This window comes from Pelodiscus sinensis, chromosome 4, assembly GCF_049634645.1.
Source record: "Pelodiscus sinensis isolate JC-2024 chromosome 4, ASM4963464v1, whole genome shotgun sequence".
NCBI classification, from domain to species: domain Eukaryota; kingdom Metazoa; phylum Chordata; order Testudines; family Trionychidae; genus Pelodiscus; species Pelodiscus sinensis.
The window spans coordinates 15809262-15825815 of NC_134714.1; the positions used below are offsets into that span (position 1 = coordinate 15809262).

The 16554-nt window shown below is 42.4% G+C and overlaps 1 protein-coding gene across 4 annotated transcripts in view; it reads left to right on the plus strand.

Moving 5' to 3' along the window:
• ZBTB1 (zinc finger and BTB domain containing 1) overlaps positions 1-16554 on the plus strand; it is a 35007-nt gene that overhangs the window by 6504 nt on the left and 11949 nt on the right. For 3 of the 4 annotated variants that reach the window (XM_075926404.1, XM_006134085.4, XM_075926403.1), the window contains exon 2: positions 12945-15448. In XM_075926404.1, the coding sequence (XP_075782519.1) occupies positions 12965-15100 (2136 nt within the window). In that variant the 5' untranslated portion in view covers positions 12945-12964 and the 3' untranslated portion in view covers positions 15101-15448. Of the gene's footprint in view, positions 1-12944; positions 15449-16554 lie in introns of those variants that run through there. The other variant, XM_075926405.1, reaches the window with a different exon arrangement.

Consider the following 16554-nt stretch of genomic DNA (forward strand, 5'->3'; position numbering starts at 1 on the left):
TATTTACATTGTCAGCAGAGGCAGCAAAACCAATAGCAGGGGCATTGTTTAACCAGTCCAGTGCCAGTACAGTATGAAGATAAAAATTCTTTTCCTCCATAATTAAAAAGATGTAACCCTTCTCAGCGGGAAGCTATCCCTTTATCTGTACCTGGAGGAGGCAACCTTGATAAGGGTAGTTTTCCCCCTGGCAAGAGGAACAGAAATTTCTCAGGACAGTTCACCTCATCATCCCTATAAGGAGGGAGTGCCCTCTGCATTCTGCCTGACAATCCAACTCAGTTACCGACTCTCACCATGAGGAGGTGACGGTAGGACTTGCCATCTAGAGAGTTTCCTCAGTGCGAGCTTAATGTTGAGCCCTAACAGGAGCATGTCCAATTCTGGGCATCATGTTTCAGGAAAGATGTGGACAAACTGGAGAAGGTCCAGAGAAGAGCAACAAGAATGATTAGAGGTCTAGAAAACATGACCTATGAATGAAGACTGAAAGAACTGGGCTTGTTTAGTTTGGAAAGGAGAAGACTGAGGGGGACATGATAGCGGTTTTCAAGTATCTAAAAGGGTGTCACATGGAGGAGGGAGAAAAATTGTTCATCTTGGTCCCTGAGGATAGAACATGAAGCAATGGGCTTAAACTGCAGTAAGGGAGGTTTAGGCTAGACATTAGGAGAAACTTCCTAACTGTCAGGGTGGTTAAACACAGAATAAATTGCTCAGGGAGGTTGTGGAATCTCCATCTCTGGAGATATTTAAGAGCAGGTTAGACAGACATCTGTCAGGGATGGTCTAGACAGTGTTGGATCCTGCCATGAGGGCAGGGGACTGGACTCAATGACCTCTTGAGGTCCCTTCCAGTTCTAGTGTTCTATGATTCTATGAAAGAGGGCTCAGATCTATTGCCCCATATGTTAGGGTTCACACTCCTCTACCTCACTGATTACCCAATTCACCATGAGCCCTTGGGTATAAAAACCATCCAGGCTCGACAGATGATCAGAGTCCAGAGATGCATAAATGGAATTCAAAGAGTTGTACTACAGTATTGTATAATATGTATTACAATAGTAATATCCAAAACTTCCTAGTGCTTGAAACCATGTTATGGCCTTCGTGTCTATTACTTAACATCAAACATTCCTGTGGTAAAAGGATCTTATCCAGTATTCCTATGGCAGGGCTTGAAATATTCACACACAAATAGTGAGCAACAGGGACTTAAGCCATCAGTTTCTGCAGAATCAGGATATGAGCTTTCATTGCAAAATAAAGATTTTAGATCATACCACTATGAAGAAAACCTGCCTAATGTGAGCTGCTGCCTTTGTGAGAACTTCTCTACACTACTGCTTTTGTCCATATAACTTGTCACTTAGGGCAGGGGTGTGAAAAAAACATCCAACTAAGAAATATAAGTTACACCAATGCGTCACTGGTATGGACAGCACTATATTGGTAGAAGAGCTAATCTAGCTGACAGCCACCGCCGTTTGTTGAAATTATTTTATGATGTCGTCAGGAAAGTTTTCTCCTACAGGCATAGAGTGACTACATGCCAGTGCAGCTGCACTGATACCACTGTGCTGCTTTAAGATTGCTGCTGTAGACATGGTTTGAGTCTACTGATGCACAGCAACAGTGCCTCGACTGTTCCAGCACAGTGAATTGGCAAGACTCTGGAGAGTTTTACTGCAGCCCATCAGAAATCTTTCAGAAGCTGCAAAACAGGAAACAATCTCTGTGGTTTTACACTGCTCCTCACTGGAACTATCAGTAAGGATGAAATAACCCCAAAAGAGGCTCAGGCTGGATAGACAGTGAGGACACGTACACCTATGTTTCACAACAGCTAGAAGACTGGGAGAAGGTAGAGTATCAAGAATCCCTTTCCCTAATAACTGGAAGACTGGAGAGGTGTGGAAGAAGGAAGCTCCTTTTCTGGTTCATTAGCCCAAAGGCATACGGTCTCAAATTTATCAGATACTTATTCTGTGTCTGCACTAGCCCATTTTTATTGTTGCTGGAATAGCTCCACTTGGCATAGCTATGGTGAGAGTGTTAGTAATAGATCAGTGCCTGGGGTTTTAATCACCATGTCATCTGGGTAAAATGCAGGTGGCTGGCTGCTTGTGACTTGTCTAAACTAGACCTCCCATTGTTGTGGGAACCAACTGTGGCATATTATATGAACTGTTAACCGTAGTGCAGACAAGGCCTTAATAAACTGAAGTTAGTTTACATCTAAGACGAGAGTCCATAGTTGACTATTGCAATGGTATGACCTTTTAGTTAAGATAAATAATCATAAAAACAGTTTTCAAAAGTATTAAAGTCCTATTTTCTGAAGGGCCTAAATCACTTATGAAAATGAGACAGATACTTTTGAAAATTATATTTTTACTGTTTTTCTTAACCATTTGTGTGTACACTATCATTACTTCAAAAGAAACTGCCAACGCCATGTATGTTCTTGATTGGAATGTTTGAAAAATATTTGTGGTGGTATATCAGAAACATAGAAATAAGGCAGTTTAATAATTTTAATTATATAGTAGTTAACAATATGAAGAACTCTTTGGGACCAATCCTATGTAATAACTGGTGGCTTTGCCACTAGAGTAGCAAGGGCAGACCCTCAGAGGAAAAAAAGGAGATGGTAAAATAATAGCAAAATAAATATCTTTATCCCAATGCCACAAATATTTTGTTTAACTAGCAGATCAGCTGCTCTTTCAGATGAAAAAAGTATTTTTTTACACAATGCACATTCAACCTATGGAACTCTTTGCCAGAGGATGTTGTGAATGCCAAGACTTTTAACAAGGTTCAAAAAAGCACTAGATAAATTCATGAAGGATAGGTTCATCAATGACTAATAGTCGGAATGATGTTCCTGGTCTCTGTTTGCTAGAAGCTAGGAATGGGTGACAGGCAAGGGATCACTTGAGGACTGACTGTACTGTTCAATCCCTCTGAAGCACCTGACATTGGCTACTGTCAGAAGACAAGATACTGGACTAGATGGACTTTTGGTCTGACCCAGTATATTCCTATGAAAAATAGTTCTCCAGAACTAGGGTTGCCAGGTGACTGGTTTTCGACCAGAATGCCAAGTTGAAAAGGGACCCTGGCAGCTCCAGTCAGCTCTGCTAACTGGGCCATTAAAACTTTGGTCTGTGGTGCAGTGGGGCTCAGCCTGGCTCTGCAGGGCTACCAGAAAGTAGTTAGTGTGTCCTGGCAGCCCTATGTGCAGGGGCAGCCAGGGAAGCTCCACACTTTGCCCCTGCCCTGAGCACTGGCTTTGCAGCTCCCATTGGCCAGAAATTGTACCCAATGGGAGCTGCAGAGGCGGCACCTACAGACAGGGCAGCACGTGTAGCTGCCTGGCTGTGCCTCTGCTGAGGTGCCAGAGGGGAGACATGCTGCTGCTTTCGGAAGCTGCTGGAGGTTAAGTGCTGCCTGGAGCCTGCACTCCTCACCCCCTCCTGAGCCTCAACCCCCTGCCCGAGCCCTGAGCCTCCTCCTGCACTCTGAACCCCTCATACTTGTATCCCCATCTGGAACCCTCAGTCCCTCCCACACCTCTGTGGGAGAAGGTGGGTGGGGGATATCAAGTGACGGAGGGAGGAAGGGAGGATGAAGTGAGTGGGGTGGGGCCTCAGAGAAAGGGCCGAACAAGGGTGTTTGGTTTTCTGCAGTCAGGAAGTTGGCAACCCTACCCAGAACAGGATTCCTGAGATTCACTTTAAGAAGAATCCCAGGTCTCTTTCTTTGTTAGCTCTGGAAGTTGAGCATTTCACTAGTACGGCTGTGGATTTAACTTGTTTATACTGGGAGAAAACAAGGGCATGTTCTTTGTACTGGCCAGTAGATTTAGAATAAAATCCTGGCCCCACTGAAGTCAGTGGCAAACCTAATGACTTCAGTAGGGTAAGTTTACTCTTCTGGCAAATGGTTCAAGATCTGCTTTATCACAGGGAAATCTGCAAGTCCATTTTTAAAATGGTATCCATGGCAGATGCTTGAGTGTGTGGATAGGCACAGCTGAGAGTGCAGATGCAGTATGAGGGCACAACATCAGATAAGTAACCTGCATAGAGATCATTTCTGTCCTGAGGAGGAATGTCTCCCTGCGATTGTTTCTGTCCTCTAATATTTTTTCTTTCACAGTTTTGTGTGAACATTTGTTTGCCTTGTAACACCACTAACGTTGCAGTGGATAGCTAAATCTATCCCATAACATGCTTATTTCACTTACTGCAGATTTTAGCTACATTATTTACATTAGAAAAAATATGCTGCAAGTAGATCCCTAAGGTTTAAGGCCTGAAGAGATCATTTGACCACCCAGTATGTTCTTCTGTATTTCAGAGGCTCTTGTATTTTACCCTTGAGTTAAGCCTAATAATTGGTGTTTAACTAAAGCAGGGATCGGCAACCTTTCCAAGGTTGGCAACCGTGCCAAGATTTAACCCTCCTGCCCTGGGCCGTGCTGCTCTCCTGGGAAGGGGAGATGGAGCTCTCTCCACCACTCACCCTGCTTGGTCTCCTGCCCTAGGCTCCTCTCCAGCTTCTCCCGTGGGGAGAGCAGGAGCAGCGTGCGCATACTTCCCTGGAAGCTGGATGTGGTGCAGAGCTCAGGGCTTCCCCTCCCTCCCAGGAAGCTGGCATTGGCTCTAATCTTGTGGGGGATGTGATGCTGGATCACCAGCACAGGCTGGGGTCAGGGTGGTTGGGGGTGGGAGGGGAATGGACAAGGTGGGGATAGGCGGGTGGGTGACCCTGGGGTGTCCAGCTGTGCTGGGGCAGGGTCCCGTGGAATCTGGTCCATGGCACCCTCGCCTTCCTGCCAGGGGCCCAGTTGCCCAGGGGCCAACGTGGCTTTGCGGCAGGGAGACCCCTCCTGCATCTTCCTCTCTCCTCAGCCACCAACCCTGGAGCTGCAGCCTGGGTAGCACTCACCCTCTAGCGGGGGTCTGGCGATGGCGGTGCTGGTGACTGGGCCTGACTTCAGCGCCATCCTTAGGCCTGCCTGCCGGAGGCACCGCAAGGCAGAAAGGGAGGCAAGCGGAGTGGGGAGCGCCGAGACTGCAAGTCTGGGGCTGCGCAACAGTGGAAACCAGCGGGCTGGAGGAGGCGGGGATGGGACTCACAGGTAAAGGTGGTGAAGGTGCTAGAAGGGGGCTCCATGCCCCCCCTGCCTTCCTCCAAAGCAGGAAACGCCCCAGAGCGAACTCCCCTCCTCCTTGGGGAGCCCTGCTCCCCATGTAGCCTAGTTGCCCGTGGAGCAACCCCAGTCCTCGGAGCAACCCTGCTCCTCCATGCTGGCTGGCAGCCCCCAGAGCAACCACCCCCCATGCAGCCCTGCCAGTTAGGCCACGTAACTGCCACAGAGCAGGCTGATCAGCAGGGACAGTCTCACCATGACCCCGCTCCAGCCACAGCACATGGGCAGCCGCCTGTCACGCAGCCCTGCCAGCCAGGCCACATGCCACTCAAAATCAGCTCCCGTATTGTACTGACCCCTGAACTAAAGTATATCGTCTAGAAAGGCAGCTAAGTTTGATTTGAAGGCATTAGGAGATGGAGAATCCACTCAAATCGTTTACTGTGTACACAGCTCATAAATCATGTTACTGGAAAAACTCTGAATATAAAGGCTTATTTAAAAAATTACTCTCTGCTAAATTTGGGGTCAAGGTTTTTTCCTGCTAGTTTGTTTTCCTTAATATATAAAAAAATTTCATGGTTAATACATTGCCTAATACAGAACATATTTATGCAAGGGTAGAGTAAATTGTATCTGTTAAGTAACGGTAGCTAGGAATTTCCACAAAAATCCATTGTGGCTGAGAAGTCAGTTTACCACTCTCAGCTCTCCGTTATGCCTTTATTCTCTATGGACCTGATCCAAAGCTTTTTTAAGTCAATGGCAAAATTTCAGGACTCTTGATCAAACCTTATGTCTTTAACTCTTTAATGTCCTTCAAGTGCTGTGCTTGTATTGTGAACATATAAAATGCCTGGATCTTTGATGCTTTCAGTCTTCAACTCAGAGTCTGAGCTATTGTCAGGTTTCAGTCACTATTTCTCTTATATGAGGAAAGGGATGCTGTATCACCAGAAGAGATCTTTACACTGATGTGGGGAACTGAAGGTTTAAGTGATTGACAGTTTGGTGATTTTTTTAGAATCTTTTACCTCTTTTCTCTGGGTCAGATTCAATCTAGGTAGCAGTTGAAACTTGTTGTTCAAAGTCTATTTTCAATGCATTGATTGATAATCTTAGTATAGCTCTTAATGAACAGATGTCCATAGCACAAAAAACAACATCATAACTCGTACTCCTGTTGGCATTCCAAGGTTGACATTCACCATCTTCACAAATAGTTCAAGTAATTGAGCTTAGCATGTAGATCTCTAGAGGTGTGTGTGGGGGGGGAAGGTATTTGTTCCTTTATCTCAACCTATGGGCCAGCAATAGAGCTGCAACACAACCCTAGTCTACATCCACTATTGTTGAGCTGAAATACTGTCTACTTCACATCTTCTTTTTGTTTTTTCTACTATATGGCTCCTCTTCATACATAGATATCCCGTATGTCTCTAATTCACTGGTCTTCTACACCAAAATTAATTTCACCCTCCAGGGACATAGAGGCTAAAATTGCCTCTCCTCCGTAGAAGTTATCCCTGAGGTCAGATTTGAGACACCATGGCTTAGTTATTGGTATAGGGAAATTTGCATTGTCACAGCCTGTGGTACATTGATCTGTTTTGTGGATACACAGGACACTCAATTCTTCTGGGTTTTCAGTATATCACTTTCCATTAATACTAAATCCAGAGCTTTCATTTATTTCATTTGTCCCATCTGATTTTGGTTTCCACAGAAAAGCAGCCCGCAGCTAAGTATGTGAGATTTCCATTTTTGCCTGCTCAGCAGTGAAAATGTTGGGTTCTGAAAACCACCTACTAATTTTAGGAGCCCAAATGCTCCTAAATCCTAAAGTCTGTGGTGCCTTTTTTAAAAGAAAGCATACACAGATTTCAACAGGAACTTTGCAATGGTCTCTATATTTTGAAATAAAGTATTAGGAACATTTTATATCTTTAGTTTAAATTTTGTATAAAAAAATTATGCCATAGCAAAGCATGCAGTTATATTGGATACTTGCTCTTTTCAGTTAGAAGCTTTCTGACCAAAGCATGCAGATATTTAATTTGGCTGTAAAACTTGTCTTATTTTTATATATGCCACATTAACAGTGGATAGGAACATTCCATAAGGGACAGTTTTAAATGGGAGAAAAATGGGATTTGAATAGTGTCTGGCAGTGTTAAAGTACAAAGCAGAGAGGGAAAATCAGAGTACTGTGACTGTCTTTATTTCTACTTTATCTTCAATTTGAAAATGCGATAGGAACTTGTGGCACTGGTAATGCTTTGTCCCCACACAGGCACAAGTCCAAAGAATAGCTTTTATTGTGTCTTTTTACTGAATATCAAATAGAAAATGATTTCTTATGGACAATGTGCCTGACACTGCAAAGGGAAGATGTTCTCTGTCCAAATGATTTTGTAACTATTAATAACTCTGTAGTTTAATGACTATTGCACACAAAAACTAAATTAAAAGAACATTATGGCACAAAGACAAGCACTCAAAGGTTAGGAAATGCCAGAATTAAGTTGGCCTGTGCCTTCTTATTTTACTTCTCTTGTTATATGTGCATTGAGATACAGACTCGAATTGTATGATCACATAATATCAATTCAGTGCTCACTTAATGAACATTTATTCAGTGTTTTGTTTTCTCCTTGTTTTCAATGTGTGGTTATGAGCCAGGGGTAGGGAACCTTCAGTGTGCCTGCTGTCTACAGATCGGTAAGGTTAGCCGCTGGTAGGCTGCCAGATGATTTGCTTGTCTGAGTGTCTGCGCAGCGCCTCGTGGCAATGGTTCACTATTCCCGGCCAATGGGAACTGCAGAAAGCGGTGACCCAGATGCACCACTTACTGCAGCTGGGAACAGCGAACTGCCGCTACTAGGAGCTGTGAGTGGTTGTGTCTGTGGACGCTCAGGTAAGCAAACCATCTTGTGATCAGCCAGCGGGTAACCCTGACGAACCGTGTGTAGCCTGTGGGCCAGAAGTTCCCTACTCCTGTTCTTAGCCTTATTTTCTTTCTGCACATCGTTCAAACACTGCACTGAAGACAGAATTACTAATTTTCCTCATGGTTTTTCTGTGGCACATACCACTATAGCACCCAACTGCTTCATAAACATGAATTAATCTTCACAATACCTCAGTAATGTGAAGGGTGCTGAGACAGAGATTGAGTTAAACCAGGGCCTAATTTTTCAGAGCACTTAGCATTATACAGCATTTACATGTTCAGAGTACATCTCCTACCAAGTCCAATGGCAGCTGTGAGGGTTTAGCATCTTTATTATGTTGGACACCCAGAAAAGGGGGGACACACAATTATTGATGTGACTTGTTTAGCACCACATAGGAACTCTATAGCAGAGGCAGGGATAGAATTCTGTTTCTCAGGGCAGCGTTCAACGGCCTTCACCATGGAACTGCCCTTTTTCTTCCTGCAGTTCCCTGCTTATTTAATCTACAACACACACATCCTAACTAAGGAAACAAGGATCCTACAGACAACATTTCCCTTTCAGTGCCCAGCCCTGACTGATTCCCAGAGCAGACCCACGTTTTGAGCACTGAATGAGGTGGGGTCCTGTGGTAAAAAATAATTTGTGATTATGTCATTAAAGACTATATGATAAAGCATGTGGACAAGGGAACTGAATTAAGGTTACACAGTCAATCTTAATTCTGGGCTTTCCTAAATTTTGATTGCTTGACTATGCTCTTTAATGTTTTTTTAATTTAGGGTTGGGGTTTTTTTTAGCATGTGTAATTTCATACGTTTTTTTTTTAAAATGCAAATGGAAAATTACCACTTCCACCATGTGGCATCATTTTGACATTCATGTAGTTGATCAGCAGGGTTGGAACCTTTAGCTCCACCACACAGACCTCTGCCACTTGAGTGGAGTCACTGATAGCAGTAATAGGTTGTAATCCTAACATCCTATATGTGGATCAGCACCACAGGAGGATTGCACACACTTTGCCTGTGACTTTCAGAAATCTGTTGACAGTAGGAAAGTTCGGCTCCATTTCAGACACTGGAGGGAAGTGAGCTGGTGGGTACAGGCTTGTCTCTGTTTTCTTGTTTTAGTCCCTTTCTCCCTGCTCAACTAGTCTCCCTTCTGCCTTAACTCCTGTCCCCTGTCTCCTTGCCCAGCCAATCCTAGTTCTCCACTCTTGGCATCTTGTCTGATCTATACTTTCATCCTTCCCGAGTCTCCTCCTACTGCCAATTCCTGAGCTCCTCATCCAGTCTCAATCTGCACAACTTGCCCCTGTCTCTTTCCCCAGCAGCCCCAGTTCAAACCCTGAACTCCATCTCCTTGTCAAATCTGTCTCCCTTTCCTCCCAGTGGTTTCTAGGCCCTGTCTCCCCTCACCTCACAGTTCCCTGTCTAATTTTGGTGCCCCTGCCCTCCCACTAACTGGTTTTCTGTTGTCTTTTCCTCTTCTCCATTGGCTCCCAGTCCGTCTCCCCCTCCCTTCCAGCTTATACTCCCAGTTTCTCCTTCCCTTCCCCCCATTGGCTTCCAGTCTCTGGTCTCTCACCCATAGTTCTCTGTCTTAGTCCTTTCCCTTGTCTGTTTCAGCTCTTGTCTCCTGTGCTTTTGAATTTGTAGCTTCCTTTGCCAGGTTCCCTGAGCTTGGTTCCAGGGCTCAGCCTCACCCTGGCCTGAGGTAGCCACTACAGTTGGAGTCTTAAAATCTGTCTTCTCTACAGTTTTTGAACTCATAGCTGGTCTATGCCAGCTGACTCGGGCTTGCGGGACTCTCAGAGTGGGGCTGCTGAATTGTGGTGTAGACATTTGAAGTGCATGCTTGGGGACCCTCCCACCCCGCAGGGCCCTAGAGCGCAGGCTCAAGATTGAGTCCGAATGTTTATACCACAATTAAACAGTCCCTTAGCCTGAGCCCCACACGCTCGAATCACATGGCACAGGCCAGCGTTGGGTTTTTAACTGCAGTATAGTTAGTGAGCTCCTAACAGGAGCCCTGAGCTAAAACATGCTGATTTGCTCTGTAAGAATAGTACCTGTGTGCTCTGGTCAGCACTAGGATCTGTGAGAGGTGCAAGCATGCTCAGTGATGACAGAATCTGGAGATTGCAGCTGCTAAAATCCAAAAAACCTCTGTTGAGTTTGTGTGATTTTTTTTTTCTTTTCAAGGCTTATAGTTTGGTCAGCTTTGTGTAGATTTTCATGCAAGGACCATGCACATCCCCAACACAAAGACCATCTCTCTGCCCAAATGTGAAGTTTCAGCTCCAAAGAAATTAGCTGGAGCTTTTCAAAGAAAAGGTCAGCAGATTTTTGAACATGGGCAAAATAGTATATTTTCCCCTAGCCTCATTGTCAGAAATGACAGAATTATTTTGGCTGATGTTCCCCATCCCATCTCACAAATCAGTTTGAGGCAGACCCCTGACATGGAAAACTTCAGCCCAAAGAGTTTGGCCAGATTATAAACCACAGAAAACAAGGTCTTATAATGGAAGAATCAGACAACCTTAAAATAGATGGTGCCAGCTCTGCCTATAATAATTTTTGCACTGAAGGTCCAATATTCATGCGGTGTTGTTTTTAAATACACAGACACATACAATACATATGACCAGTTAGTGTGGGAGGGAGCTTCATGGTTAGGCTCTGTGGGGGACAGTGTTCAGATGAATTGGCTGGAGAGTGGGGAGTGATTGTGGGTGTTTGGCCTATGGCCGGACTTAAGGAGGACAAGAGGGGAGAGAAACAGGAATGGTGCAGGAGGAGTTCTCTAAACTCTCTACTCCTGGGGGAATTTTTGTGTGTCTGTATTTCTACAGACATATTGCTGGCAGGTATTCTGAAATAAACTGGTGTGATTACGTAGTGTTATTTTGACACGTCAAATTTGCAGAATTTTTATTTTTTGACACAAAATTCCCTCAGGAGTATTGTTTTTAGGATTTTAATAGTAATCCAACATCTTATCACGTGAGACTGAGCATCCAAAGTAACCTCAGATCAAATGCCTCACTTGAGGTAACCATAACAACCCAAATACATGGCTTCCATGTTTAGTGCCCCAACTATAATAATCAATCCAGTACCTCTTGGAATATCAAATATACTTTGTTATTACTTATCAAATTCAAGATCTTGGGCAGGAATGTTTGCTTTTGGTTTTATTCACAAAAACATCCCAGATTATTTAACTGCTTATAACTTGCTTAGAATATAACTTTTCTTTTCAATGAAGTAAAAGATTCTGTTTGGGAAGTAAAATAACAAAGTCTGTTGCCACCAAAGTCTCACATTGTATTAACTAGCGTAAAACAACTTCTTTACTTTTGAGTGTAATGTAAAAACAAAGAAACAAACAAAGCTGCTACAGTTGGTGTCACTTCGCCTAATTAGATTGGAGTAGTGTCTCAGGATATTCACTTCTTACTCAGCTTTCAGTTTGAAGAGGGACATCTTTCTTGTCCCTAACACACTTAGCAGGAGTATCTCTCTGTTTTTTACAGCTGTGGATTGTTGGTGGGTTTTTTGTTCTGTATTTGTGCAGTGCCTAGCATAATACATGCCATCCTACTGCAGCCATCCAACTTCTAGCCAAGGCCTGGGTGATATTAGAGAGCCATAAATATTGTAATTTAAATGGACATTGTGGATGTTTTTGGACAGTGAGAAATATTTCCTCTCTTTAAGGATTCCTCATACAGGCAGTCCCCGACTTATGAACGGGTTACTTTCCAAACACCTGGTCGTAACTCGATTTGGTCGTAAGTCAGAAATACCTTTAAATGCTCTGCCTGCGCTGTTAAAAAAAACTTGATGTAAATGGTTCTTAACTCGAAAATATTATAATGGGGTTAATGGGAGGTTGGTCGTAAGTACAGATGGTCATAAGTCGGGGAGTGGCTGTATTATTTCCATGGTACTTCATTAGGTATGTGAAAGTATAACCATGTACCTGGTTAACTAGCGAGCTTGGACTCATTGGATAACCTTCATGATTACATGCAGGCTCCCGGTATGTGTAGGGAACTCACTTAAAAGCTGGCGGAGCCGACTGCCCCTTCCTCCCAGTGTGTAACCACTAAAATTTTCAGCGGTTACGTGATTACTTAATTAAATGCATTTTAATATCCTTAGCTTCCAGCCTCCTGGTAGCCTCAGAAGGAAAAAATAGTAATTAAACCTGTGTTTCCTCCGTGATCATGTAGGGTTATTACCAAACTGGCCAATGTCACAACTGTCAACTTGAGACACAGTAAAGGACGCTGATTTTCAGAAGATCGATGCTCAGCACTTTCTGAAAATCAGGCCCCTTTAAAGTATCTCAGGTTGGGCTCCCAGAATCTTAGTCTTGTTTGAAAATCTTGGTTATATTTCTTTGTGGTTTACTTACTGATTTGTGTACTAGACCCAGTACTGTTGAGATTAGTAAAGAATCATAGAGCTGGAAGAGACCTCAGGAGGTCATCAAGTCCAGCCCTCTGCCCAAAGCAGGACCAACCCCAATGAAATCAGTAAAGTTTATTAGTTAACTGGTACTGCAAATTCAGCAGGAGAATGGATTAGTGGATATTTTAATATTTTACTATCTTACTGGATTTTCTTTAGTAGGTATTTGTGCCCAGAAAGACCTTTCCAATCAGATTTTTAAAAACAGTAAGAATATTAAAAAAAATTGGTCTCAAATTGCAGTCTTAACAATTGTCCTCTGAATTAAAATGAGCTACCTCTTACTTTCTGTGCTTATAACCAAATTTCTTTTCCCCTTTTTTCCCCCCACAGGATTGTAATTGAAACACAAGATGGCAAGAAACAGCCACAGCAGCTATGTCCTTCAGCAGCTAAACAACCAAAGAGAGTGGGGTTTTCTCTGTGACTGCTGCATTGCTATTGATGATATTTATTTTCAAGCACACAAAGCAGTCCTAGCTGCCTGCAGCTCTTATTTTAGGATGTTTTTTATGAACCACCAACACACCACAGCCCAGCTGAATCTCAGCAACATGAAGATTAGTGCTGAATGCTTTGATCTCATATTGCAGTTTATGTATTTAGGAAAAATTATGACTGCCCCTGCTAACTTTGAACAATTTAAAGTGGCAATGAACTATCTACAGTTATATAATGTGCCCGAATGTTTAGAAGATATACAAGATACAGACTCCTCTAACTTAAAGTGTTCATCTTCTGCGTCTAGTACACAGAATAGTAAAATGATATTTGGTGTGAAAATGTATGAAGACACACTTACTAGAAATGGTGGGGAAGTAAACAGGTGGTGTGCGGAGCCACCAAGTTCTACTATAAGCACGACCCATAACAAGGAGCCTGATGAAGAAGCTTTGCAGCTAGGCAGCTTCCCTGAACAACTGTTTGATGTTTGCAAAAAAAGCACCATGTCCAAATTCTCTAACACAAAAGATCGTGTGTCACATTCGCGCCGCTTTGGAAGAAGCTTTACCTGTGACAGCTGTGGGTTTAGTTTTAGCTGTGAAAAGTTACTGGATGAGCACGTGTTAACATGCACTAATAGGCATTCATACCAAAATACCAGGTTTTATGGTATTGAAAAAATGGACTTTAGTGAAAAAGACTCTGCTTCTAAACTACTGGTTTCACAAACAGAGAACTATAAAGGGGATACCAGTCAAGTAGCCGATGACTCTTCATCTCCCATGTCAAACATAACAAGCAGAAAAAGTAGTATAGTTGCATCTGAGACATCAGGTGAAGAAGGAAGTAGAGCCAGTGAGAGGAAAAGGATTATCATCAAGATGGAACCAGAGGATAACCAAGAAGATGAACTGAAGGATTTTAACATTATTAAAGTGACAGATAAAGACTGTAATGAATCTACTGACAATGATGAATTAGATGATGAACAGGAAGAGCCACTTTACAGATACTATGTTGCAGAAGAGATGAATGAAAAGAGACATTCTCGAAAAACTCTGAAACCCCGGTTGTCTATCGATGAGAATGCAAGAAAATGTTTAAAAAACGCAAGGCATCTTAACAGGAAAGTTTCTCCAGTGCAGGAAGATGCAGAGAATTCTTCCTGCGAACTGTGTGGGCTAACAATTACAGAGGAAGATCTATCCTCACATTATTTATCTAAACACATAGAAAATATATGTGCCTGTGGCAAATGTGGCCAAATATTGGTCAAGGGTAGACAGTTACAGGATCATGCACAAACCTGTGGAGAACCCCAGGACCTGACAATGAATGGCATAAGAAATGCTGAGGAAAAAATGGACTCAGAAGAGAATCCTGAGGAACAGTCTGAAATAAGGGATATGATGTTTGTAGAGATGTTGGAGGATTTCAGGGACAGTCACTTCCAAATGAACAGTCTTCCAAATAAACAGTTATATAAGCATTCTGCCTGTCCTTTCCGATGTCCTAATTGTGGTCAGCGTTTTGAAACTGAAACGCTAGTGGTAGAACATATGTCAAACTGCCTCGATCAAGATCTGTTTAAGAACGCTATTATGGAAGAGAATGAAAGAGATCATAGACGCAAACATTTCTGCAATCTTTGTGGGAAAGGATTTTATCAGCGTTGTCACTTACGGGAACATTACACTGTTCACACCAAGGAAAAACAATTTGTTTGTCAGACATGTGGGAAGCAGTTTTTAAGAGAACGCCAGCTGCGGCTCCACAATGATATGCACAAAGGCATGGCCAGGTATGTCTGTTCCATTTGTGATCAAGGAAACTTCAGAAAACATGACCATGTACGGCATATGATATCTCATTTATCAGCTGGAGAGACTATATGCCAGGTCTGCTTTCAGATATTCCCAAATAACGAACAACTGGAGCAGCACATGGATGTTCATCTGTATACATGTGGAGTATGTGGAGCAAAATTTAATTTGAGAAAAGATATGCGATCTCACTATAATGCCAAGCATTTGAAAAGAACATAAGCATAAGCATACCGTAAAACAAGCACTAAGTTGACAGCAGAGGGAACACCAAAGCAAAGCATACAATATAGCATACAAAAGTTGAACGAATTGTTGAAAGCAAGTCTTTTGTTTCAAGACCCTTTTAATCATAGGTGTCTTTGTTTTAGGGTCATTAAGTATATATCTTTTAAAAGCATCAAGTGTTTAATTATTCCATTTTTACTGTTGCCTATTAGCAATTTCTGTTTTTAATTTTATTGTTTTACTAAGTAGATATGATACAAGTCATTATTTTTAAACTGTCAATTACAAGCACAACTGTTACCCCTTAACTGACTTCTATTAAACAGTTCTTAGTTCCATGTCCATCAGATGAGTGCTTCAGTATTTGCAAGTGTTGTTTCTTCATGTGAAATTTTAGATCATGTAGCAACTAATATGCAGGAGCATAATCATTCCTAATATCAAAATCAATTTAAAAAATGAAAATTGATGCCAAGGAATAATTCTTTCTGACTCTACAGTGAGAAAAGCGCTAGCTGTTCTAGAATTCAGATTCTCAGCATTTTTATTGAGATTGACATCCACAGGTTGGGTGAGCTAAGTAAAACCATGCTGCAGTGGTATGGACAAAGGAAGAAATAGAGAATTAAGATTATATAGCATCAAAGAATATCAGAACAGCCATTTCCATGCTCAATATTCTAGCAGAATTGAAATGGGCACTTCTGATGCAGTAATGCTTCCCTTCAATTGCCTATATGTATATGCTTGAAGTTTTTATAACCTGCTCATCACAGTGGTATCTGGCTGTTGGGTATGAAGGGATTGCTCAGCTTTCTTAATAAATTCAGCAAAGATGTTTTATGCCCTTTCAGAATCTTCTCACATACAGACCTCTGTGAATCTAGTGAATTCCTAACATATAGAGCTTATCTGTTTTATTTTAATGCAGTAAGAAACCACTGTCTATCAGCTGAGGCAACTTGGCCTTTCAAAATACAATGATAGGTCAGGGCTGGAATCTTAGACACCAGCTGTGTAAACAAATATTAACTGCATGATTGTTAATGATGAAATCTATGATAAGCAGTGATGAGCAAAGAGTGTTTTAAAAAAGCTAACACCTCCTTTTTATATATAGAGTTTTTCACAAGCAGATTTCACAAGGAAGTCTACCATTTCACCATTTTTACAGATGGAAAGCTCAGGCACAGAGCAAGGAAATGACTTGACAAAAGTTGCCTGGAAGGCCAGTGGCAGAGCTGGGAATAGAGTCTAGGTCTCCTGAGTCCCAGTCTTGCGCTCTAGCTAGAGCTAATATAACTTCCAGGGCTAAGTTTTGAAACCTCGCCATTTTTCAGACTGTGATTAATTTGTAGCTCACTAAACAGAATGTCAGAATATATAAATAACTGAATAAAGTTTACCTAAAAATTGCATACAGCTACCTTATCAAATGAGTATTTTCA